Below are 24,130 nucleotides of genomic sequence, written 5' to 3' on the forward strand. Positions count from 1 at the left end.
AAAGTTGGATAATGTATTAGTGGAGATTTAAACGTTTAAGGGCACAATCCTATGGATGAATAGACAGAAAAAAGTCCTACGGCTCCTAGCATGCCCTTGCCAGCATGCCCTAAATTATCCTAGCATGTGCAAAACCCCACTTGGAAGTAGTGTCTGAATGAGCTCAAAGTAAGATCTAGTGACCCAGGTGGCTCTGTATTTGTGGTGGCTGTAAACAGACAATCATTTTTAAGACAGTATAATTGAGGCATTATTCCCCATAGTGTGCTTATACATACACATGCACATGCACACTCTTGCTTAGTCCCACTCTCATTTGGGATCAGATAAGTTTTGCAGAGGTTTTCCTGCAGAACCTGTGAACAGGAATGATAATGGGAGAAGTGTGCACACAGCTAATACCACTCCCATGTCGTTTTCAATGTCCAGGTGTGGTGGAAGATTTTTTGTCTCTAGTCCTTTTGGTCAACTATCAAATGACGAATCCGTCTCCCTTTGGGTCGTAACCTTCCTGTCTTTCCTTTGCAGGCTCTTTGGTGGCTTGGTCTTGGATGTGAAACGGAAAGCCCCTTGGTATTGGAGCGACTATAAAGATGCTTTGAGTCTGCAGTGTTTAGCTTCCTTCCTCTTCCTCTACTGTGCCTGCATGTCTCCTGTGATCACCTTTGGGGGGTTGCTTGGAGAAGCAACAGAGGGACAAATCGTAAGAAAGTTTTCCCCCACACTTCCCTTCATGTGTTGTGAGTAATTCTCAGGTAGAGGACAGCAGCAGTGGTGACGTTACAAAAGCAGTGGGCGTTTAACTTCACCGCTGCTCTTCTACATTTGAGGTACGTGTGCCATTCAGGATTAACGGAGCCAATATTTATAGTTCAGTCCCAGAATCCATTGCCCTGTTTGTGTGGCCAGTGACACATCCTTTTAAGTTATGGAATGTTATACCATTTATGATGATGTGGCCTTTGGATATTCATTTCCAATAGAAGAAGACACACTCTCCATAAACTCCTTTAGAACAGAGACTAGGAGCTCATTCTTAAGATTACGTTCCTTGATTAATTGCCCCTGAACACATTTCAACCACGCTTTCACATTTACAGTCAGAGTCCTTAATAATGGGATCGTGTTTTTTTTAAAAAAGTGCTCTGCTGTCCTTATGGGTAGAATGTCATTCTTAACTGCGTTAGCGGTTTTGAATATACATTGAGGAGTGGTAGGTATTTGGGATTCATTTATTTTGAGAAATACCTTGCCACTTCAGCTGAGACCAAGGGATTTGGAAATGGGTGCCATGTAGGAACTACTTAAAATTGTTCCTGGTGCCATCTATCTCCACATGGTGACCCTTTTATGGCAAAAGGGTTATTTTCTCCACACAAGTGCAAATCTCCTTTCTCCTCCCCTTTTCATTAAAATAAATTGGTGGTGGTATAGAGAAAATGTAATTAAACACTACAGAGAGGAATTTAAGGCAGAATAATAATAATAATAATAATAATAATAATAATAATAATAATAATAATTTTTATTTATTTATTTATTACCCGCCTCTCCTCTGAGGCGGGGAACAACATAGGACATTATGTACCAGTTCCTCTGAAAGTTCCAACTACGTCTCCTTCGTCGAATCTGGAGTCATAATAGTGAGCTGCATGGACCGTTGGCCTGAGCTAATATGGCAGTTCTTCCATTCTCATGTCTGTGTTTCAATCTGCAGAGCGCGATAGAATCCTTGCTGGGAGCCTCCATGACTGGGGTGGTGTATTCCCTCTTTGCTGGCCAGCCTCTCACGATCTTGGGAAGTACCGGGCCTGTATTGGTCTTTGAGAAAATTTTGTTCAAGTTCTGCAAGTAAGGCTGTGGGCTCTCTTAAGGGGTAATAAACAAATAAATAAAAACTGCAGTTCAGCAAAAGGGATATTTTTTAAACCTAATTTCCCATTGCCTTCTTTCCTTCCTTCCTTTCCCTTTCCCCCCTTTTCTCTTTCCCCCTTTTCCCTTTTCTTTTTCTTTTTGCTGAGAGTGTAATCAGACTGGATTTTTCCATTGCAAAATAGACTCCTTGTAATCCATTTTTTTTTTAAAAGGAATGTGCTGCCATTTCCTGCTGTGTGCAGGAAAAGCGGCGCAATAAAAACAGCTCCTCAATGGGCCATGTGCTTGTTGCTGCTTCCTCTTCCTCTCCCTGTATAAATAGACCATCACTATTGTGGGATAGCAGCAGGAGGCCATAGCAACAGTAGGGAAATGCGAAAATCCCCCCCCCCCCCCACATCTGATGATGATCATTATTCAACTATCTGTTATTACTTTAAGGCACAATCCTGTTCATCTTTAGACAGAAAAATGTATGGCTGGCTGGGGAACGCTGGGAGTTATAGGACTTTTTTTCTGCACCCTAGAGTATAAAGTTAATAGAGTTGGGCCACAATCTAACAGAGACCTAAGAGTACTTAAAGCCCATTAAACTTTGCTTAATTCCTTGTTGGAATGCAGCTTTTATGTTCTGAATATAATTTTTAAATTGCTGGTATAAATTAGCAATATTTTGTATAATGGAGAGAGTCTAAATTTCTATTTTCATCCTGGCAACCCTCTTCCGCACAAGCTTTGCCCTTTGTATGTGGATTTCTACAGAGCCACAAATGTTCGTTGTACTGTAGACAATGCATAGATAGGTACACAACTGAGCATTAGATAAAAAGAGTATCCCTGCCAGAGGAGAACTCCACAAATGAAACAGACTTTGGACCAGTTCTTGCATTGTAAGAGCAGTTTAGTTGCCATTCCGCTGTGACTCCATCCAATGCTGGTTCTGGTAATGTAAAGATATAGAAATCATATGGGATAAGTTATGTTAATAGTGGGGCAGGGAATGGGGTGTGTGGCAAAAGTCGGGGTGGATTCAGTCAATGATTGCAGCTATTACGTGACCACCTGAACGTCTCAACAGTTGACGGCTCATTTCACAATAGACATTTCTTCTCTTAAGAATGGTAGCTGCCAAAAGGAAAAAAAAGATTATTGCCGCTTGCATAGGATGCTCAGAATCCTAGTGACTGGAATCCACATATTTTCTGATCGCCTGTGCGATCAGGAAACGGAGGAATATTATCCAATCTGTTTTTATGCTTTTTATGCTTAAATGGATATTATCTAAACTGCTTTTATGCTTTTTATGGTTTTCAATTTTGTATTTCGGTTTTAACATTCAGTGTTTTAATCTTTGTAAACTGCCCAGAGAGCTTCAGCTATGGGGCGGTATATAAATGTAATGAATGATGATGATGATGATGATGATGATGATGATGTGTGCTTTGGGGAGGAAGGGGAAAGTTGCTGATGGATTAACAGGCAAGAGGTGGGAATTGCATGGAGGTTCTGTATGGTTTTGTGATTCTGTGATAAGAACCAGCTCTGCACTCAATAATTCTCCCCCCTCTGCCTTTTATTCCCCTTGTGGCCCACTTTTGCAGAGACTATGACCTTTCTTACCTTTCCCTACGAACCTGCATTGGCCTTTGGACCGCTTTCATGTGCATCTTGCTCGTGGCGACTGATGCCAGCTCCCTCGTCTGCTACATAACTCGCTTTACAGAAGAGGCGTTTGCCTCTTTGATCTGCCTCATTTTCATCTTCGAGTCTCTAGAGAAATTGCTGAAGCTGGGGAAGACCTACCCGGTCCATAAGCACAACGATCTTGACCAACTGAGCTTGTATTAGTGAGTTACTGTCGCTTGTATTTTAAAATGTGTTTTTATTTTTTTGCCTCAATGTATTTGAATTCACCCGAGTGCTGTGAGAATGTTGGTTGTGCAGAAATGGGAGACAAAGGAATTCCCACCATTCATCAAATGCCAAACAAGATCTGGTATATAACAGGCTCATCGAAAGAGAGAGACGGTATTAAATATACACTGAAGTAGAATCTATTCTCTTGATATATTGGGTAGTATCCAATGTTAGTCCTACACAGAGAAGACCCATTGTTATGAATGAGACTTAAGTTAATCAGGACTAACTTCAGTTCCATTCATTTCAGTGGCTCTATGTAGGACTAACATTCAATATTACCTATTGGAAGAGGTTCAACTTTTCTTTTGAGACAGGTCATAGCTTTTAAGCGTGTTAGGCTGCAACCCTATGCCTACTTACCTGGGAGTAAGCCCCATTGCATTCAGTGGGACTTACTTTTGAGTAGACATGTTTAGGATTTACTGTTAAAGAACTTGGAGGCATGTTTTCATGTCTTTTTTGCTAAGTGTAAGCCGCTCTGAAAGCCTTTCTTGGCTGAGGAGCGGGGTATAAATATGATAAATAAATAAATAAATAAATAAATAAATTTTCCTTCCCATGGTGTCCCCATACCAATTTCTTTTGTCCCACTGTGGCCTTTGGTCTATCAGACTTTTCAGGTGTTTGAAACTATACAGAAACCTCTGAAACCTTTTTGACTGAAGGTGAAACAGGGGACAAGTACACATGCCACAAGCAGTGACCCTTCTTTCAAATTACCTCCAACTCTCTCCAGTCTGCTCACTTTGACCTGAAACAAATGTATGGACATAGTAAATGTTCTCAAGTAAATGCTCTTTGAATTTAGATGCTTACTCTAAATTGAATAGTTTAGAGTGCTTTTTCTCATCCCGTCCCAAATTGAGATAAGTGTGGGTTGTTTTGTGTTGAGAAGTAAACAATGCTAAATTTTGAGATACTCTGTGTTCAATTAATCCTGTCCTGTGCCCATCAGCTGCAGATGTTCAGTCCCTGAGAAACCCACCAATGACACCCTGATTTACTGGAACACCAGCAAAATCAATCCTTCCGCAGTTGCCTGGGCTAATCTCACAGTCTCTGTAAGTCTATGGATTTGTTACCCTACTTGCTGGAGATGAGATGATGTCTGTAACACAGCCTTATCTGCTGGTTAGACCAACCATTCTTAAACCAGTTGATTTTAGCACATTGTTTTTTGTTTCTGTTTCTTAAATCAAGAACCCTTAGAGCTATAATGGTTTGCACCAGAACTCCTGTTGTAGTAACTTGTATGTGTGAAAGGTAAAGATTTGGGGATTGGCATTTTCAAAGTAAAAAACATGCTCCATCAATGCTGGAGAGGAGCAGTGCCTGTGACTTACAGTGGTGGAGCATCATCCTTAGCTTCAGAGAGAAAGGGGGCAGGTACCTGAGGTATACAAGGCTTTATGGGGCAGGGAAGGTGGTGATGGTGGGGTGGGTGTGCATTTTCATCAGTAAAGACCACATTCCTTTTTGCTGCTCTCATCTTTAAAGACTACGTTAATATTAGTTCTCATTTGTGAAAATCCCATTTGTCTTAGTTCTCATTTGTTGAAAACGTCTTCATTTTGTTACGTATCATTGTGATAGAACCATCTATCGCTGTCTTCTGATAGCTCTAGGTTGCCCTAGATGATTTTATATAAATATTAAATGCAAAGGGCAACCTGAAAATCTAAGTCATTTGGGCATTCCAACATTTCATAACTCACAAGCTTTAATGCTTAGGATGTGTCTGCACACCAATGTTCCTTTCTGCAATCCATTCCGGTCCCCCTCCCTGCCCTGCCCTTTATTATCTCAGCACCAATCCTCAATCATGTCCCGCATGTACATGTTTCCGCCAATTGGGATTGGGGCTTGAGTTCCCCCCTAAGGCAGCGTTCAATTTGTGCAATTGCACCCACGCACCCGCAGTTTGTTGCTCTTGGGTAATAGAGGACCTTGCTTAGCTTGCATAGGGATCTCGTGTCCATTTACTTTTCTCCTTCCTTGCATGATGTTTCTTTAGTACTAGAAGTCAGTAGCCCTAACTTACTCAGGCGCTCACGGTAGTTTAGCCATGCAGGGTCGGTGCCAGACTATTTTGCGCCCTAGGCAAGGTGAGGTACTTGCACCCCCCCAAAAAAATGCCAACTTCGATTTTTTAAGAACAGATGTTTTGTAGAAAAAATAAAAAGCACAAAACTTGTACTTATTATGTTTTTTCCTAAAACATCTAATTTGTATAAAACTGTGACCCTTAAAGGTCAGCACTGTGCCCCTCTGAGGTCTGCGCCCTAGGTGGCTGCCTAGTTGGCCTAATGGTAGCGCCGGCCCTGAAGCCATGCACTTGTCCGTGTCCTCACCAGTGTCACTGTGGCTACGGCTGCCCTTTCAGTGTTTTGCTTATACCTGTTTGATCAGCAATGCCAGAAGATGCTTGGAGAATTCACAGGACCTACGTGTGGACACGATGGACCTTTTACCCCCGATGTCCTCTTCTGGTGCTGCATCTTGTTCTTTTCCACTTTTATCCTGTCCAGCTCGCTGAAGACATTTAAAACCAGTAACTATTTCCCGACAAAAGTAAGTAGATGGCAACAGCTAGCATTGTGAGTTTAAACCCTATGTAGCAATAACTGGCTGAATGTTTTTTCTTCTTCACTGTTCTGCATAATCGCCACATCTGGGAGTCAGGAGGGAATTCCTCCCTCACCCCAGTCAGGTAGCCCAGACTGATTTTCTTGGGAGGCTGGATTTCTGCTTGTCTTTGCCTTCCCTATGTAATTGGTGGATTGAGGTATTGAGCAATCTGGCACTGGCCAGGAGGGCCACTAGGTGGCACTGTGCTTGGGCTGGTATCTGCAACATTGTCAGAGAAGAGAGACAGGTCTTGCCCCACTAGCCTTCTTTATCCTAGGATTCGGGAGCGCAGCGCCGAGAGACTCGTGATGCACGCAGCAACTAAAGTGCTGAATGAGTCATTCCCATTTCGTATTTCTTCTTTCCTGTCAGCCCTTATCCTTTGCAAAGTTTAGCTTTTACTGTTGTGTAGGGTGAAAAGGAGGACAGGGCTCCTGTATCTTTAACAGTTGCATAGAAAAGGGAATTTCAGCAGGTGTCATTTGTATATATGGAGAACCTGGTGAAATTCCCTCTTCATCACCACAGTTAAAGCTGCAGGAGCTATACTGGAGTGACCAGATTTAAAAGAGGGCAGGGCACCTGCAGCTTTAACTGTTGTGATGAAGAGGAAATTTCACCAGGTTCCCCATATATACAAATGACACCTGCTGAAATTCCCTTTTCAATACAACTGTTAAAGATACAGGAGCCTTGTCCTCCTTTTCATATGGTCACCCTACTGTTGTGTGCTGTGGGTGACTCTAGCCTTGAAATGTGCAAGGAGGAGGAGAAGGAGCACGTTAGTATTTCCCCTCTCCATTGCGGCTTCTGTCACCCTCTGCACACAGAGGGCAACTTTCTGAAGGCGAGAGCCTCCTCTGTCCTTGGAGGCTTTCCATGCAATTTCAGACCCTGATTTTCCAGGGTTCCAAATCACAGGGAGATCCTCCATGGATAGGAGAGTCTTTCCCCCCTTCAGAAAATCACCCTCCAGGTGTAAAAGGGGGCAGGGGGGAAAGGGCTGGCACACTCCCCCTTCTCATGCATTTTCAATACACAGTTTGAGAAACAAAAGCCCAATTCAGGCTATCTCTCTGGCCTTAGCTAGACAGGGCTTTATCCCGGGGTGAACCCCAGGATTGTCCCTGTGCATACACTTGACACACAGGGCATCCCGGGATCAAGGAGGGATGATCCCTCCCTTGCCCCGGGATCTCGCCCTACATTTTAGGCCTGCTTTTTCCGCGGTCTCGGGCTGAGCCCAAGACCGCGGAATGTGTGTGCGGGCATCACAGTTTGTCCCGGTTCCTCGCGAGGAGCCAGGACCCGCGCAAAGGGCACAGAGCTCCTCAGGAGCACTGCGCCCATCAGGGGTGGGGTGGGGTGAGTGGGGATTTTTTTTAATAAAAAGCCCACAAACCTTACCTCTTGCGCACAAGCGCTCGTGCGCATCTTCTTCTTTAAGAAAAAAAACCAAAATGGCAGGCGCGACGCCTCTCCCTCTGAGGTCATCGTGCGCCGCGTGTGAACAGAGGGCGAGATCTCACGATAAAAATATCACGGGATCTTCACCCCTCCATCACACTAGACTGGTTGGCCTTTATGTGCTGTCATGTGTGATGATATCTATGCATGAGTGAGGAGGGTTCTGAGTGTCTTTCATACATGTATGAATCATTCTGGAAGGGAGAAAGGGAGGGAGAAGGAGAGAGAGATTCAGAGAGATTATATCTGTGGCCAGACTTGTATCGGGGGTTCTTCAGTTTTTTGCCTTGTTTTTCCTGTGTTCTTTTTTCAGTTGTATTGTGGACTGGGTTAGATGGAACATTTTCTGTGGTCTCTGTCCCCAACTTAGGCTGAATCACAGTATTGGCTGGGCCTCTACAACTCCACCTATCTGCCACTATCGTATGTGGCCTGGCCTATTTGCTTAAATCACCTGCTCCACCTTGGTCTAGTCTACCTGTTCTTGCTTTCTACTCATACTGCATTGTGGTTAATTTACAAGTAGGCTGATGTGAAAACAATCCGGCACTGTGTTAGGGAGGCTGGGCTGATGGTTTTCTGGCCTGTTGTCCTTTCTCAGCTCTTGCTCTCCACATCTGCAGACCAGGTATCCACTGTGATAACGAATATGGATCCTTCTGATAAACAGCGTGTACCTTTGCTGAGCCCATTTCCTGTTTTTTCCTACTAGGTACGTTCCATGGTAGGCGATTTCGCTATCTTCATTACCATCGTTATCATGGTGTTGATTGACTACTTAGTTGGAGTTCCATCACCAAAGCTAAAAGTCCCCAGCAACTTCAAGGTAGGAACATCTTTTTTTGAATATATGTATGGTGTTACTATTATTTTTACTGTTCTCCTCTGTTTGATTGTGTTTTTTCCTCGGTCAATACTGTATTATTTTATTGAGTTTTCTTGTTTGCACTCTGCTTTGGGTTTATTTTATAATGAAAGGAGGGCAAGACGTTTCTGAAATAAATAGAATGATGTGTCCTTTTTTGGGGCATGTGTGGCTGGAGCAGAGAGAAAGGGGCTCAAAGAATAAAATGTAAGGGCACAATTGCTGCCCTCTCTCTGGCAATATCTCTCTCCCGTCCCCAAGATTTCTTGCCTGTATTGCATGGGAGAAATAGGTCACTACACGGAGAACTTCAGCTCATGGTTGGTATAGAAATGTAATAAATAAAAATAAGAAATACATTGACATGTGTGCTTGATCTGATGGGTGTCTCACAACACAGTGAATCTTTAAGGCTGTGCCTTGTGCCGAAAGGTTGACATCCCTAGCACAGAGTGACCCTGTTCAGATGACATGCTAACCCCCCCGTGGTGGTTAAGCATTTTGAGCTAAACATTATGGCTCAGCGTGCCGTGTGAACCATGACTTAGCATGTCATGTGAACCATTCCTAACCATGGTGGTTACACAACCATGGTTTAAACACACTCACTAACCTAGGGTGACCATATGAAAAGGAGGACAGGGCTCCTGTATCTTTAACAGTTGTATTGAAAAGGGAATTTCAGCAGGTGTCATTTGTATATATGGAGAACCTGGTGAAATTCCCTCTTCATCACAACAGTTAAAGCTGCAGGAGCTATACTGCAGCTATACTGTGTCCAGATTTAAAAGAGGGCAGGGCACCTGCACCTTTAACTGTTGTTATGAAGAGGGAATTTCACCAGGTTCTCCATATATACAAATGACACCTGCTGAAATTCCCTTTTCAATACAACTGTTAAAGATACAGGAGCCCTGTTCTGCTTTTCATATGGTCACCCTAACTAACCATTTGCTGCAAAAGGGTTAGCAGCCTAGCCATGGCTTAGCGTGTTGTCTGAACAGGCCAAACATATTTAAATTCAGGATGGGCAGTTAAGAGCAAGGCATCCTGGAGTGACATTCAGAAAACCCTTTCAGGAGCTAGAGACCAGGCACTACATGAACATGGCATTATACATTCTGTGTATTTTTCTGCAGCCAACGAGAGATGACCGCGGGTGGCTCATTAGTCCCATAGGGCCAAACCCCTGGTGGACGGTGGTAGCAGCTATCATTCCAGCTTTGCTCTGTACCATATTGATATTTATGGACCAGCAAATCACAGCAGTGATTGTGAACAGGAAGGAACATAAACTTAAGGTAATGGAGTACCATGCTTGTAGCAGGCTGCCCTGCTTATATTCCTGTTGCTATGACGTGAGAAGTAAAGCCATCCTGTTCAATGGAATAGCTGCACCTTTCACTTGGCGGGATTAAAAGGTTCAAATTAAAGACACTGAGCAGTTCCCATCGGGGCGCTTACACCCCTGCCGATTCTCTTGCACCCTCCCAATTCCCATCTGCAAGTGGTGCCCACTGCTAGAGGAACGGAGATTTAGCACTTCTGAGAACAACTAGAATAGTGCAGATTGGCGGAGCTCACATAAGGAAGCTCTGCCATCCTAGAATCATAGAATAGCAGAGTTGGAAGGGGCCTACAAGGCCATCGAGTCCAACCCCCTGCTCAATGCAGGGATCCACCCTAAAGCATCCCTGACAGATGGTTGTCCAGCTGCCTCTTGAATGCCTCTAGTGTGGGAGAGCCCACAACCTCCCTAGGTAGCTGATTCCACTGTCGCACTGCTCTAACAGTCAGGAAGTTTTTCCTGATGTCCAGCCGGAATCTAGCTTCCTTTAACTTGAGCCCGTTATTCCGTGTCCTGCACTCTGGGAGAATCGAGAAGAGATCCTGGCCCTCCTCTGTGTGACAACCTTTTAAGTATTTGAAGAGTGCTATCATGTCTCCCCTCAATCTTCTCTTCTCCAGGCTAAACATGCCCAGTTCTTTCAGTCTCTCTTCATAGGGCTTTGTTTCTAGACCTCTGATCATCCTCGTTGCCCTCTTCTGAACACGCTCCAGCTTGTCTGCGTCCTTCTTGAATTGTGGAGCCCAGAACTGGACGCAATACTCTAGATGAGGCCTAACTAGGGCCGAATAGAGAGGAACCAGTACCTCACGTGATTTGGAAGCTATACTTCTATTAATGCAGCCCAAAATAGCATTTGCCTTTCTTGCAGCCATATCGCACTGTTGGCTCATATTCAGCTTGTGATCTACAACAATTCCAAGATCTTTCTCATTTGTAGTATTGCTGAGCCAAGTGTCCCCCATCTTGTAACTGTGCATTTGGTTTCTATTCCCTAAATGTAGAACTTGGCATTTATCCCTATTAAATTTCATTCTGTTGTTTTCAGCCCAGCACTCCAGCCTATCAAGATCACTTTGAAGTTTATTTCTGTCTTCCAGGGTATTAGCTATCCCACCCAATTTGGTGTCATCTGCAAATTTGATCAGCGTTCCCTGCACCTCCTCGTCCAAATCATTAATACAAATGTTGAAGAGCACTGGGCCCAGGACTGAGCCCTGCGGCACCCCACTCGTTGCCTCTCCCCAGTTTGAGAAGGTTCCATTGATAAGTACTCTTATCAATGGAATAAGAGTCCTGTCCCGAACCAGACTGGGCTTTCTCTAGGAAGTGTTAAATCTATTTTGCGCAAGCAGTGGGTTATGCAACGGAATGGGCAGGACTTACCGCTTACACAACAGAATCTGCAGGATGCAAGGGAATAAGTGGGAGGCATGAGCGCTCCATTGGATGCTGCCCATTGAGTTGGATGCAGACTAAGTAAGTCATGGTTTAGTGCCATTGAAATGAATGGGTTAAATTAGTCATGTCTGACTTAAACCTCATTAATTTTAGTGGGACTAAAGCAGGGGTGGGCAACTTGTTGGTTCTCCAGATGTTTTGGCCTACAACTCCCATGATTCTCTACCATTGGTTATGTTGGCTACGGCTGTTGGGAATTGTAGGCCAAAACATCTGGAGGGCCACAAGTTGCCCATCCTTGGATTAAAGCTTGGCTGACTTAGGCTGCAATTCTGTACTCATTTATCTGGGAGTAAGCCCCGCTGAACTCAAAGGGACTTGCACCTTAGAAACATGTATAAGATGACACTGCACGTCTGGATCCAACCCATTTCTTGCAGGAGCATTTTATATAGATTTGTTAGGGGTAATTTGAGTTCATTGGTTACTGTGGATAACAACCAGCTATTGTGCACATTCACCATGCCTCATGGTTATTTCCTAGTCAATATACATGGTCTTCAACAGGGTTTGGGGGAATGTGCATATCTAGACAGGAATTTTGTAAATTCTCTGGGCATTATGCATAATCTTTAACAGGTTTTGGGAATGTGTGTGTCTCTAGTATATCTTGTGCATTCCTGTGGATAATATGAACATCCTTTGGTCAATATGCATAATGTCCAAGGAACATGCCCTTGGTTTCTGTTTTTAATTTAGTGGTGGGCATCCCGACACACTCTGTTATCTATTCATTTTAAAGTACTGTTGAAAATAGGGCAACTTGGAGTCCCATTGTACAGAGGGCAGTCCTCTATTTGATGCTGTCTGCTGTTTGATGCACTCCCCAGTCCAAGTCTGGTTTAAAAATAAAGAACCATCAGAAGGGATAGAATGGAAGGGTTTTGAAGCAGTTGGCACTAGAGGTGTAGGCTGCCATGGCTCGCAAAGTTGCAGCTTTGGCACTGTTGTATTCGCAGGGATGCTGATGTCATGTGCCGCCACCCCTCAGAATTCCCTGTTCCCTCTAAGCCTAGCCACAATCCTCACCTTTGCTGTGGGGTGGGGTGGAATTAACTTTCCCAGCAACAATATAATATTCTTTGTTGTAATGCAAAGTATTTTGCAGCAGCCTGGTCTTGAATGGGCAATGAAGACTTTTAGCTTTACAAAAGTCCTGCCCCTGGTGGAGATGAAAACTGTTAGAACTGGTTTCACCACAGCCTCCTGCGATTTTTGGACTCTCCTTGGGGGCGTGGTTGTGGGGACTTCCATGATGAGTGCTTGCACTTCAAAACTGACCACATACCACTGTTTAGCACCTGGATAGCAGGCTGAGCAGGCACATAGCCTTCCTCACTATGGTTAGACATATTGTATTTCTATTTAAATTATAGTCATTGTTTCTAAATGTGCATTTATAAATATAAATTATTATATGCAATTTTCATGCAACCCTGTGCCCTCTGACCTCTTTTTTTGGGTTTTTCGACAATACATATCCTCTTTTTGGGGCGGGGGAGGGGGTTGACGTATTACTGTCCACCCTAGTTGAAAATTGGAGGCTTTTACATCTGGGTGTGGATCTGTGGATTTGCTCTTTGCCATCTGTGGTTCTGTGACAAACCTTTCCCCAGAATTTTGCAGTCTTTCATAGCTTCTTGCTGATCTCTGCTAACGTATTGTATCTCCACAGAAAGGGTGTGGCTACCACTTGGACCTTCTTATGGTGGGCATCATGCTTGGCGTATGTTCAGTGATGGGATTGCCTTGGTTTGTTGCTGCTACTGTCCTTTCCATCAGCCACGTGAATAGTCTCAAACTGGAGTCCACCACAGCAGCTCCTGGGGAGCAACCTAAATTCCTGGGCATACGTGAGCAAAGAGCTACTGGACTGATGATATTTGTACTAATGGGCCTCTCAGTTTTTATCACTGGTATATTAAAGGTAAAAGCACGGAGGAATATTCAGTGGTACATGAGGGCAATCCCTGCTCCCTTTTGGGGATAGGCCTATTATTAATCTGGTTCATAGATAATGCCATGGGTTCTTGAATTCTGAGTTGTGATGTGTGAACCCAGCTGTGCTAATAAATCATGGTTTGTTCACCACAAATAACCCAGAAAGAGAACCCATAATGGGTTGTTGGGTTTTGAATTCTGGGTTGTTTTAACTTTGGGTTGTTGTTATGTGTGAACCCAGAAGTGTGGGTTGTTCATGGTTTGTTTTGGGAGGCTACAGAGGTGGCAGGCAAGAGTAGTAAAAAACCCTGCTGCTCTGCATGCCAGTACTACAGTGTCACAGGGCATTTGGGATACAGAGTGGGAGTGGAGAAGGAGGAGGAAACTAAACAATCCAAGGATGGGGGAAAACATACCAGTTTATCCTAATCTGCCAAACAAACCGTAGCTAGAGCAACAAAGCATGGGTTAAATAAATCATGGGTTAGCGTTATGTGCAAACAAGATCATTGGGTAGGGTAGCATTAATATGAGAGACCAGCCTTGACAATAGGAATTAATTGTGAAATTCTGAGCCTTATTCCCTTCATAGCAATGTTCCATACATTATTGATACCTGCAACTCATTTTGTTCTGCATTAAAGTTGGAGTCGGATGTCCCTCTACATTTTCTCAGTCAGCTCCTAGAAGGATGGGCAGGCAACCTCCTTGCAGCTGCAGTTTGTAATGGCCTCCTGGCCTCTTGCCCTTGGCCTGATCAGGGCAGTGCTCAGAGGTGGGGTGGGGATGGAAATGATACCATTACATTTTTAATTGGGCCAGACTCATTTTCATCTGTGGTCTATTCATTTCCTTCCATTCACACTTTGAAATAATTGCAGCCCTCCTTAATGAATTCATAGCAGAAATGGGATTTGAAATAGGGACTTCCTTGTTTCCTGTTCTCTGGGCCTGCTGGCAGCCAATTCCAATCCCTCTGGGTCCATGGCAGCCTTCCTCAATGTGGTGCCCTTCAGATCTTTTAGACTACAACTCCCATCACTCCCTGCCACATGGCCAGTTATCTGGAATGATGGGAGCTGTGCTCAAAAATATCTGAAAGCACCACGTTGGAGAATACTGGCCCAAGGTGTTAACAGTTTCACTTCTCCTGGGTTTGCATAACTTTGATCCATCCATTTACATTACAATTACAGTCCCCTTGTAGGTTTAAAAAGACACAAGGGATGTGAAGCGTTGCCTTACTCTAGTGGTAGGGATACAATTCCCAAACACTTACATATTCAATCACAGTTTTGTTCACAGCAGGACTTACTTTGGTTGAATTAAATGCACAGTGACCTGTGAAAGACCTACCAGGGCCAGAGTAAATAAATTATTATTGTTTTTTCCTGGCCAGGTTGGAGAAGAGAAAGTTGTTTGATAGTGATGGGAATCCAAGACAATCATCCTAAAATATATGCTAAGAAAGCAATCTATCATTTCCCTTGGCCACTAAGAACAAAGCAAGGAGAAAGGCAAAAGGATCCTAAGCATGGTTACCCTGAAAGCAAGTCCCACTGGGTTCAATGGAGCCTGCTTCCTAGTGTGGCCTGGTTCAGACAACACGCTAAACCATGCTGCTTAACCACAAAATGGTTAATGGAATGCATTGTCTGAACCAGGCCTATGTGTGGTTAGGAATGCTGCTTAAACTTTAGGGGCCCAGTCTACGTTGCACTGATGAGGAAAAGGTGGAGGAGAGGTCAGGGACTTACATAAAGTTAGGGACGAGGTCAGTAGCTAAGAAGGCAGGCTAGGGCTTTTTTGGGAGGGGGGTCGCAACCACTTTCTCTTCCTGCCCCCTGTTTTCAAGGCATTTCTTTCTGGTTGCTGTGTGTGCTCTTGTAATGCACAACTTACTGCTGCTTAAGCCTAGCTAGTTCTCTTGGCTACGCAGAATTGCTTTTAGGTTTTCATGCTTTATGGATTTTGTGTCATAGTTTTAATGCCTTTTTTAAATGCTGTATCGAGTGCTTGAAATTAGTAGCAGAATAGGAAAAGGGAGAATAGCAGTGGAGGTGTATGGAAACGAAAATGTGGCTAAGGTGGTTCAGGAAACTCATGCTGGAAGAAGGATAGATGCTGAATGCCGGGAATTGTGGTCCAGCAGCCAGAAGAGGTTAGTGTATTGAGTTTCCAAATTTCAAAATCATATATCTGGTGGGCAGAGAATTGGATTTGGTCTTGCATCTGGGAATTCTGTGTTCAAATCCCATCTCTGCAATTGCACTCGGATCCCAAAATTTTATTGTACCTTTTAATTTTTTTTTAAAAAAATGTTTGTATATGAAAGATATTATATTACATATTTTGTATGGTGATTTTTGTGAACAGCCCAGATAAGCTTTGATTATTGGGCGGTATAGAAATGAAATGAATGAATGCTCTTTATCATTCCAGTTCATACCGATGCCTGTCCTTTATGGGGTGTTCCTCTACATGGGTGTTTCTTCTCTGAGAGGAATTCAGGTATGCACGTTATAGACTGCAGGACACAGACTGGGTATATGAAGAAGACCAACGTAATCTAGATCAGGAAATACATTCTCTGAATGTCAAGTTAGGGATGTTGCAAGCGCCTGACTGAGTCTGGGAGTCTGATAGACTCCTCCGCGTCCACTCCTCTCGGCCCAGTTAGGCGCACACGGCACAAGCGTGGACCCGCTCGTGACCCCTACGAGTGCTCTGCACTGTCTGCCCTTGCTGCCGGAATTGCGTACTCCTCCTGCTGTGTTTGTGACTATAAATGGGGCCTTTAGGGCTGTCATTGACACAGCAGGGGGAAATGTGCAATTTCAGCAGCGAGGGTAGCCAGCTGCTGAGTACTCTAGGCCAAGCCGAGCCTCACAGAAGCTTCTGCGGCCTGACAAGTAGGGGCAGATGGTGTTGGGGGGGTGAGTTCACCCTTTCCTATGTCAAGTTGTTGGGTGCAGCTCTCTGGCAAGCTTTCATCAGTTGAGGGAACAAATGTCCCTTTCCCCCATTTTACAGTACCTTCCTTGTGTGTGCAGTCCTGCCACCCAATAAAGCTGAGTTTTTATCAGCTCTGGACTGTGTCCGGTGAATGGCCCAATGCCCCAAGCTGAGGAAAGCATGGGGAAGGCCATTGAACAGCCAGCACCCCTACTCTCCAGATGGAAAGCGTTGGGAAGGGGGCTCCCATGCGACCCACATTGGTCTCATTTAGTGGCTTCATCTGCAGCGTCCCATCCCCCTGCCCAGTGGGCAGGAAGTGGTCCTTCCTTTACAGCAAGCAAAGGGAGGCCTGTGACCTATGGTGGAAGGGCAAAAGCTGAGCAAAGTGCAGGAAAAGTTCCGCAGGAGCCTCTGCTGTTAAATCGTTTCTGGTGCTTTTATAATGTATTGTTGCACCGTGCCATGGGAAAGTCACGGTCTTTATAAGTTGCTAAGAAGTATAATAATAATAATTAATAATAATTTATTACCCACCTCTCCCTCTGGATCGAGGCAGGGAACAACACAGAATCCGAACACTATCTATTAAATATAATAGACTCCAGAGGAGTACAGTACAATACAGTGCTAGGCCTGGAGTCATCCATAATGTTTTTGTAGGTAGACACACTTTGATGAAATCTGTGAATGAGCAAAAGATGTGTTTAGAAACACATATTTCAATCTATGAGCGCAAGAAATCTATGAACTGATTGTATCTGTGTCATGTGTGAAAAGATCTGGAAATATCTTCTAACAGTTTGTGATAGGTTATTTATAAAGTAACGCCTGTAGAATTTAAGCCTCATTTCAGACGCATGACCGCTTCTGTTGTACATTCTTCCCAGTTCTTTGATCGCCTGATGCTCTTTGCAATGCCAACCAAACATCAGCCAGACTTCATCTACTTGCGCCACGTTCCGTTGCGAAAAGTGCACCTCTTCACTGTAGTCCAGCTGACCTGCCTCATCCTTCTCTGGGTCATTAAGGCATCTCGTGCTGCTATTATCTTTCCTATGATGGTAAAAACACTTATTGCTGAACAGTTCATATCATAATGTGGGTAGAATTTAGATTAGCGTTGGGGCGAAAATCCGCCTGGGCCCACGAGGGCATTGGACGCTCCCATGGCAGGACCTCACGGGCCCAGATGGACAGGCCCAGTGCCAGGCCCAGGCCTGTGCCTGACTGCAAGGTTAAGAGGGCTTTTAAGTGCCCGATTGGCATGGAGGAAGAAGGCAAAGCACATTTTCTGGGTTCTCCGGAAAGTGTAAAGTTCCCCCCAGCCACGCTAATGGCCTGCCAGAGAAAAACGCACACTTTCCTGAGGCCTTGGAAAGTGCACTTTGCTGGGGGCTTGCACAGACTCCCGAGTGCTCGCCAGGCCTGCCTACCCAGAACAGGGCTGGACAAACAGGGCTTGGTGAACTGATGGGGCGGGCCCCCTGCGGGTTCTCCATTTCCTAAGTTAGATCTCCCAAGCTTTGGTCTGAGATGTGTATTGCATGTAAGCAATGTTAAGAAGCCCAGTTTGAAACTCAGATTCTGCTCCAACTAGCTTTTACATCCCTAAAATTATTTATTTAGCTTTTTACCATTTATAAACCATTTTACAAAGTGGGTAATAGCAGTCATACTAGAAGGCATATAAACTGTAACCAAAGAGCTCACAATTTAGGTAATTAAATTGGTATAGATCAACGACTCACTGCGGATGTAAACATGGACGTTGATCTAGTGTAGCCCAGCTGTGTAGCCTGTGTAGCCCAGCTCAGTAATTTATTTATTTATATTTTATTTATTACATTTTTATACTGCCCAATAGCTGAAGCTCTCTGGGCAGTGCACAATTAATTGGCAATAGTTCTAAGCTGTTATATGGCAAAAGATGGAGTGTGTGTGTGTGAGAGAGAGAGAGAAAGAAAGAGGGACTCAATCCATACCTTCACTCCCTTCAGTGTCAGCCCAAGATGTTTTGCTGCCTGATGCAGAACCCAAATGGCATTCCCCCCGCCCCCCCACAAGGACAAAAACATAAAAAACACTCATGTTGCACCATTCAGGCAGCAGTTTCTGCCTTCCTCTCCCCTCTGGTCCCTTCGTGTCACCTAAAACAGATTACTGTCCCTGACTTCCCCTTCAGAAATGCTTATAGGTGCTATTGTTGATTAGCTGATCTGGGTTAAGAAAAAACTTTTAACGTTTTGTTTAGAACTGAATACAGAAGATGGGCCTCCAGTTAATCAATTGAATTTTTGGCATAGTGGATTCTAGTTGGTATAGGAATGGATTAATTAGCATACAGATAATAATAATAATAATAATAATAATAATAATAATAATAATAATAATAATAATTAATAATAATAATAATTTTATTTATTTATTATCCTCTGGATCGAGGTGGGGAACAACATTAGATACAAATACCATAAAATACATAAAACTGATTAAAAACATATAAAAATGATACAATATTAAAATAACAGTCAAATATCTTAAAATTCGACTGGAAGAGATCAGTCTTTATAGCCTTCTTGAATTCAAAAATCACCTAGGGGAAAGGGATGTGGCCTTTTAGGTACCCCAAAGCCTGAGGTTTTGCCCTCCTCCTCCTCCTCCTCCTCTATGCTGTCTGTTCTACCTTGTAGAACAGGTAGAACAGGCTGGGCTGCTCCTCCTTTCTGAGCCTGGGGGTGCAGGGCAGGGTTTGAGGGCTCAGAGACCACATTTCTAGAGCACTGCCAGATTAACAATAAGTATAATATTCTAATTGACATAATTTATATGTGTGACTGTATTTGATATATTGTTATAGTTACTTGTTAAAATAAAGCCTTTTTTTTCTTTTGAAAAAATCTGATCTGGGTTAAAAGCATGCTAGATTTTTTGACCAGGACTATGTAGTCCTGGCAGCTAGTTAAGGGGAGGAACTGCCTGTGTACACATAGTTCCGTATCTGCCTAGGGAAATGCTACTCAGAGTAGGTTGTGGCTTTTCAAAAGTCTGGTCACTGTTAGGGATTTCCGAGAAATCTGAAATGGATCCAAATGACTTCAGATTTCTATGAATTCGACCCAGGTATTCTGCAGCTGACCAGCGTCTTCCAAATCTTGCAGATTCCGTAGACCATTTTTAAATGTAGTGGTACAAAAATACAAAAGTTACTGGAAAATACACACACACACACACACACACACATATAATATCTGCCATTTAAATTAAAAATTCCACCCACAACTTTTTCTTCCTCTCTGATCTATCTTCTGCCTTTGCTGTGTTGTCTTTTTTGTTTTGATCATTCATTGTATGCTGAGCTAAGAAAAATACACAACATATTACGTGCTAGCAAAAGTTACAAAAAGTGTGGTGGACCTTTTGCTACTTTTCCAGAGGCAGTGGGAGGGGTGGGATGGGGGGAATCCAGTTCGATGAGTGAGCTGTTGGCAGAACATAAAATGTGTGACAATCCACAAAACACACCTGGAACGAATTAAATGAAATCCACACTTCTTTGGTTTACATCACTTTAATGTATTTAGCTCTGCGAAAACTACTCCGTGTAGCTGGTATAGGACAAGCCTGCTTCCTATAATGGAGGCTCCTGGAAGAAGCATGGAAAGAAAACCCTGTTAATTTGTTCTATCAAGTGTGTTGTATCTCCTTCGTCGTCCTCTGTGTACCATGTCTGCTGGTGAAGTGTCATAATGTAAGCCTCTTTTTCACCCCCTTCTCATTTCTCTTCCCCTTACGACAAGGTTTTGGCATTGGTCTTTGTCCGGAAGGTCATGGATTTCTGCTTTGAAAAGCGGGAACTCAGCTGGCTTGATGACCTCATGCCAGAGAGCAAGAAGAAAAAACTGGATGATGCACAAAAAGTGGCAGCTGCAGAAGAGGTAAGCAGACATATTTCTACATTCATACATCCATTCTTCAGAACTTGAGAATGCTGCAGCTGAGGATGGGGGAGAAATTCATTTAGTTTGCATTTACATTTTAATGCAGACTTAGCTAATTTCACACTTCCGAACCACTATGCGAACTGTAACTCGGGTATCCTTCGAAATTCACACGTCTGCGAATTTTGCAATGGCGCTCTCTAATCAAAATAATGCGTACAAAAATGTGTACATTAAGGAAAGTAATGTTAAAATGCTTTATGCTGGAAAAGTTGCTTGCAAAAATGTGTATGCTTGGCAAAATGCATAAAATGCATGTGTTTGTAGAAAGGTGCATAAAATGCTTATGAATTTCCATGCAAAGTGCGAACACCCACCCACTCCGAATTTAAATCTCAAAGCTTTGGGATGAACTGAGCTTAAGACTGGAAAATTGAGAAATGAAGAGAGACTGAAATGAATAGGTTCGTCCATTCGTATTGGTGCAGTATAGTTAGGCGCCAACCCTAAAATTCTCTTTTACATCTTTATCAAGGCTAGTCTGTGCCATGTCACTCCCAAAACTCCCCTCCCTTCACACCTCTTCTTATTGCTTGTTTGCCCCTCTCTTTATCATTTTCAACTTTAAACCGGCACAAGTGTAGGTGTGTCGACTTTCTCCACTCAATCAGGAACCCTGCAAAAAGACTTTTCTCTTCTCCCAGGCATTTTAACAGCATTTAACAACGTTAAGTTTGTTTTTAATGGACCCCAAATTGTTGTTTTTAAATGGATACTGTTTTTATACTGTTTTTATGTTTTTTAAATTTTTGTATACTTTTAATGTTTACTATTTTTGATTGTTGTAAACCTCCCAGAGAGCTTCGGCTGTGGGGCGGTATATAAATGTAATAAATAAATAAATAAATAAATAAATAAATGTAATAAATAAAAAGGGAACCTTTTTCAGTTCGAGAGCCGATTCGGTTTTGGAGAAGTACTTGGGGTTTCATTCTGGTGGCAGGTGGGGCTGAAGCCAACGGGGCAGGTCCAAAGGCAAATTGGGTGGGGGCCAAAAACATAAAAAGAAAATACCAGCGTATTGTAGCATGAAGTTCTTACTGCCAGTCACTAAGGCTTAGGAGTAGGGCTGTGCAAGCCTTGGGCCTCAGATTCCGAAATCTGAATCACAGAGGCCATTTTATGGCAGATCCACCATTTTAAGTTGGATCCACCATTTCCTTGCACAGCCCTAAGCCCCCATACAGCCTACAACTCCCAGCATGCAGTGCCAGGGAGGGCTGTACTTACAGGGGCCCAGGAACAGAGGGCATATGTGTACTCGCCCCCGCCATTGCCTGCTCCTTGGTGTGGAACCGCCATTTCCTTGCACAGCCCTACTTAGGAGAGACATTTCAACATTTTAGAATGGGGGGAAATGACAATAAAGTTGAGAAGTCACCAAACGATTGGTGGTTTGGGGGAAGAAGGCGGGGTTAGGGAAAGGGGAGGTGTCCATTTGGGGAACCTCAGAGGGCCAGATTTGGTTTCTGGGTCTGTAGTTGCCTACTCCTGCATTACACACACAGGCTAATATCTTCTCCTCTGGGAAGGAACTAAACTGAGATAATATGCAATAGCAATGCAATTTTGGAGATATGAATGGCAATTCATATCTCCAAAATTGCATCGCTATTGCAAATCATAAGCAGACTGTATTAATTTAACTTGTTTTGTTGTAGAGGGGAAAACAGATGAAGGGCCATAAATCATACTAAATATTATGGACACAACAGTGGCAAATGTTAGTGAAGTCCTGCAGAAATTAGTATGTCTTAAAGTAGCTAGGGATCATCTTTCACTGAGTTCAGTGGAATTTCATTGGTCCAAGTATGGCTGTGTGTGTATGGAGAGTAGGAGTACAGTGTATGATTTAATTGCATTTTAAAAAGAACTGTTTATGTGTTAATTAGGAGTCCGAGAAGATGGTGGATGCCCCTCAACAGACTGTACTTGAAATTCCTGTGCCGAGTGTAAATTATCTGACTGTACCCAGAAGTGAAGAACAGCTGCCACCAAGTGTTTCGCTGAAAAATAACAGGTACAAATTGATAAATTAAGAGAGAACAAGCTATTATTTGTCTCTAGTTCTTTTGGGGGAAAGTAATGGAATACTCCTTCAGCATGAAATGGGCATTCAAGGCCTGCTATAATGTTAGGTGGATGTCATACATCTGCCAGTGTCATGTTTCCTTTTGAAACCACGTATTGGTGAAGACACTCATTACTCCACCCCTTTATTTATTTATTTGATGGGAATGATGCAGCTCTGGTACTACCTGGTGTTTTTTTTAAAATGGCTTTGGCCCTCTCTTGAAGCCGCAACAGATGTTTGAGTGCTGTGATTCCAGTTCTGGAAATAGATTCTTTAAAGTGATTGAACTTGTCTGCTCCTGCCTCAACCGCAGACATTTCTGCACCTTTCTTGTTGGGGAAATTAATCATCTGACCTGAGCCAAGTTTTCACCAGGAATTGAAATTTCAGGAAGGGGGCAGTGTTTAAATTTTCAGTGGAATAAGGGATGTGTGTGTGTGTGTGGGGGGGGCTTTTTGACCTTGCAAATATGGGATCAGTCTGCCTGGCACAATAGCCAAAAATAAAATAAAATAAATAAAATAAAATAAAATAATGTTTTCACAATCAAGGTTAGATTTAACTTACACTTCAAAGTTAGTTACACTGACATCCTTGTCTTGTAATTTTTTTTCACTAGACGGCTAATGAACGTTTTGAATGCAGTGCTATTTGTTCATTATCAGTCATTTCTTGAACATCCAGCAGTTCTAGTCCTTAACTTGGTATACTGAAGGTGCAGTCCTGTGGTTCTTCCCAGGGCCTCCCAGGGGCCATAGGATAGATAGATAGATAGCTTCATCCCACGTACCTGTTTCCCTCGAATTATCCCCTACAGCGCTAAGCTGTCGTTGTTGTTGCTAGCTAAATCACACCCCAGGTGGCAGCGCTTCTAAGATCCTTTGCATACCAGGAAAAGGGTTTAAGGGGGAAATGTAAAAAAATCAATGGATGACCCAATCCGATTCAAATTTGGTATGCTTAAAGCTCTCCTTAATATGTATTGCTGTGCCAATTTTGATGTCTTTATCTTTAAAACTTATGCACACGTAAGCATTTGTTTAATTTGAAGCTTAAAAGTATCAAATCCTGCTCCTGCGCCCCCAGTGGCCGCTCGGAAAACAACAAATGATTCGCTGCAAAACTAGTAGCAAGATAGGTCGGGTCTTTTGGCTTTATAGCACAATTAAAGGAGGATGCATGGGAGTACTTCGCAGTCAAAGCAGATTATAAACTGGAAAACGTCAGAGTCTTTTGCACGCAATTCGCAGTGATTGCACAGTATAACGCTGGTGTGATAAAGCTCCAAATGTCCACCTTTTGAGGGTGAAGAGAGAGGTCAAACCTCAGAGCCCCTCTCCCAGCCCCTGTGGCAACAACTGCAGCTCTTTCATCTCGTGACTTTGGGGCTCAAACATCATAGAGGAGAAAGGGGGACAGATTGGTGGGTGGTCCCTTCATGTTCTGGGGGTGGGTGGGGAGAGGGTTTTGATCAGACATGCCTCCCAGTACTCAGACGCACTCCAAGAACAGGGGGAGAATTATTCCAGCCCTGGAGCTGGTGTAGTTCATTTGCCTCTCATAGATGCTACCAGGAGGGAAAAAGTTAAAGCAAG

General features: G+C 43.4%; 1 protein-coding gene across 1 annotated transcript in view; it reads left to right on the forward strand.

Moving 5' to 3' along the window:
• Window positions 1-24,130, forward strand: part of SLC4A8 (solute carrier family 4 member 8) — a 70,025-nt gene that overhangs the window by 42,384 nt on the left and 3,511 nt on the right. Inside the window, exons 12-23 of the mRNA XM_063119766.1 lie at window positions 529-703; window positions 1,718-1,851; window positions 3,477-3,722; window positions 4,751-4,856; window positions 6,205-6,366; window positions 8,603-8,716; window positions 9,895-10,056; window positions 13,240-13,491; window positions 15,948-16,016; window positions 17,351-17,524; window positions 20,261-20,398; window positions 22,354-22,481. Of these exons, the coding sequence (XP_062975836.1) occupies window positions 529-703; window positions 1,718-1,851; window positions 3,477-3,722; window positions 4,751-4,856; window positions 6,205-6,366; window positions 8,603-8,716; window positions 9,895-10,056; window positions 13,240-13,491; window positions 15,948-16,016; window positions 17,351-17,524; window positions 20,261-20,398; window positions 22,354-22,481 (1,860 nt within the window). The remainder of the gene's footprint in view (window positions 1-528; window positions 704-1,717; window positions 1,852-3,476; window positions 3,723-4,750; window positions 4,857-6,204; window positions 6,367-8,602; window positions 8,717-9,894; window positions 10,057-13,239; window positions 13,492-15,947; window positions 16,017-17,350; window positions 17,525-20,260; window positions 20,399-22,353; window positions 22,482-24,130) is intronic.

This window comes from Elgaria multicarinata, chromosome 3 (genome assembly GCF_023053635.1).
Source record: "Elgaria multicarinata webbii isolate HBS135686 ecotype San Diego chromosome 3, rElgMul1.1.pri, whole genome shotgun sequence".
NCBI classification, from domain to species: Eukaryota; Metazoa; Chordata; class Lepidosauria; order Squamata; family Anguidae; genus Elgaria; species Elgaria multicarinata.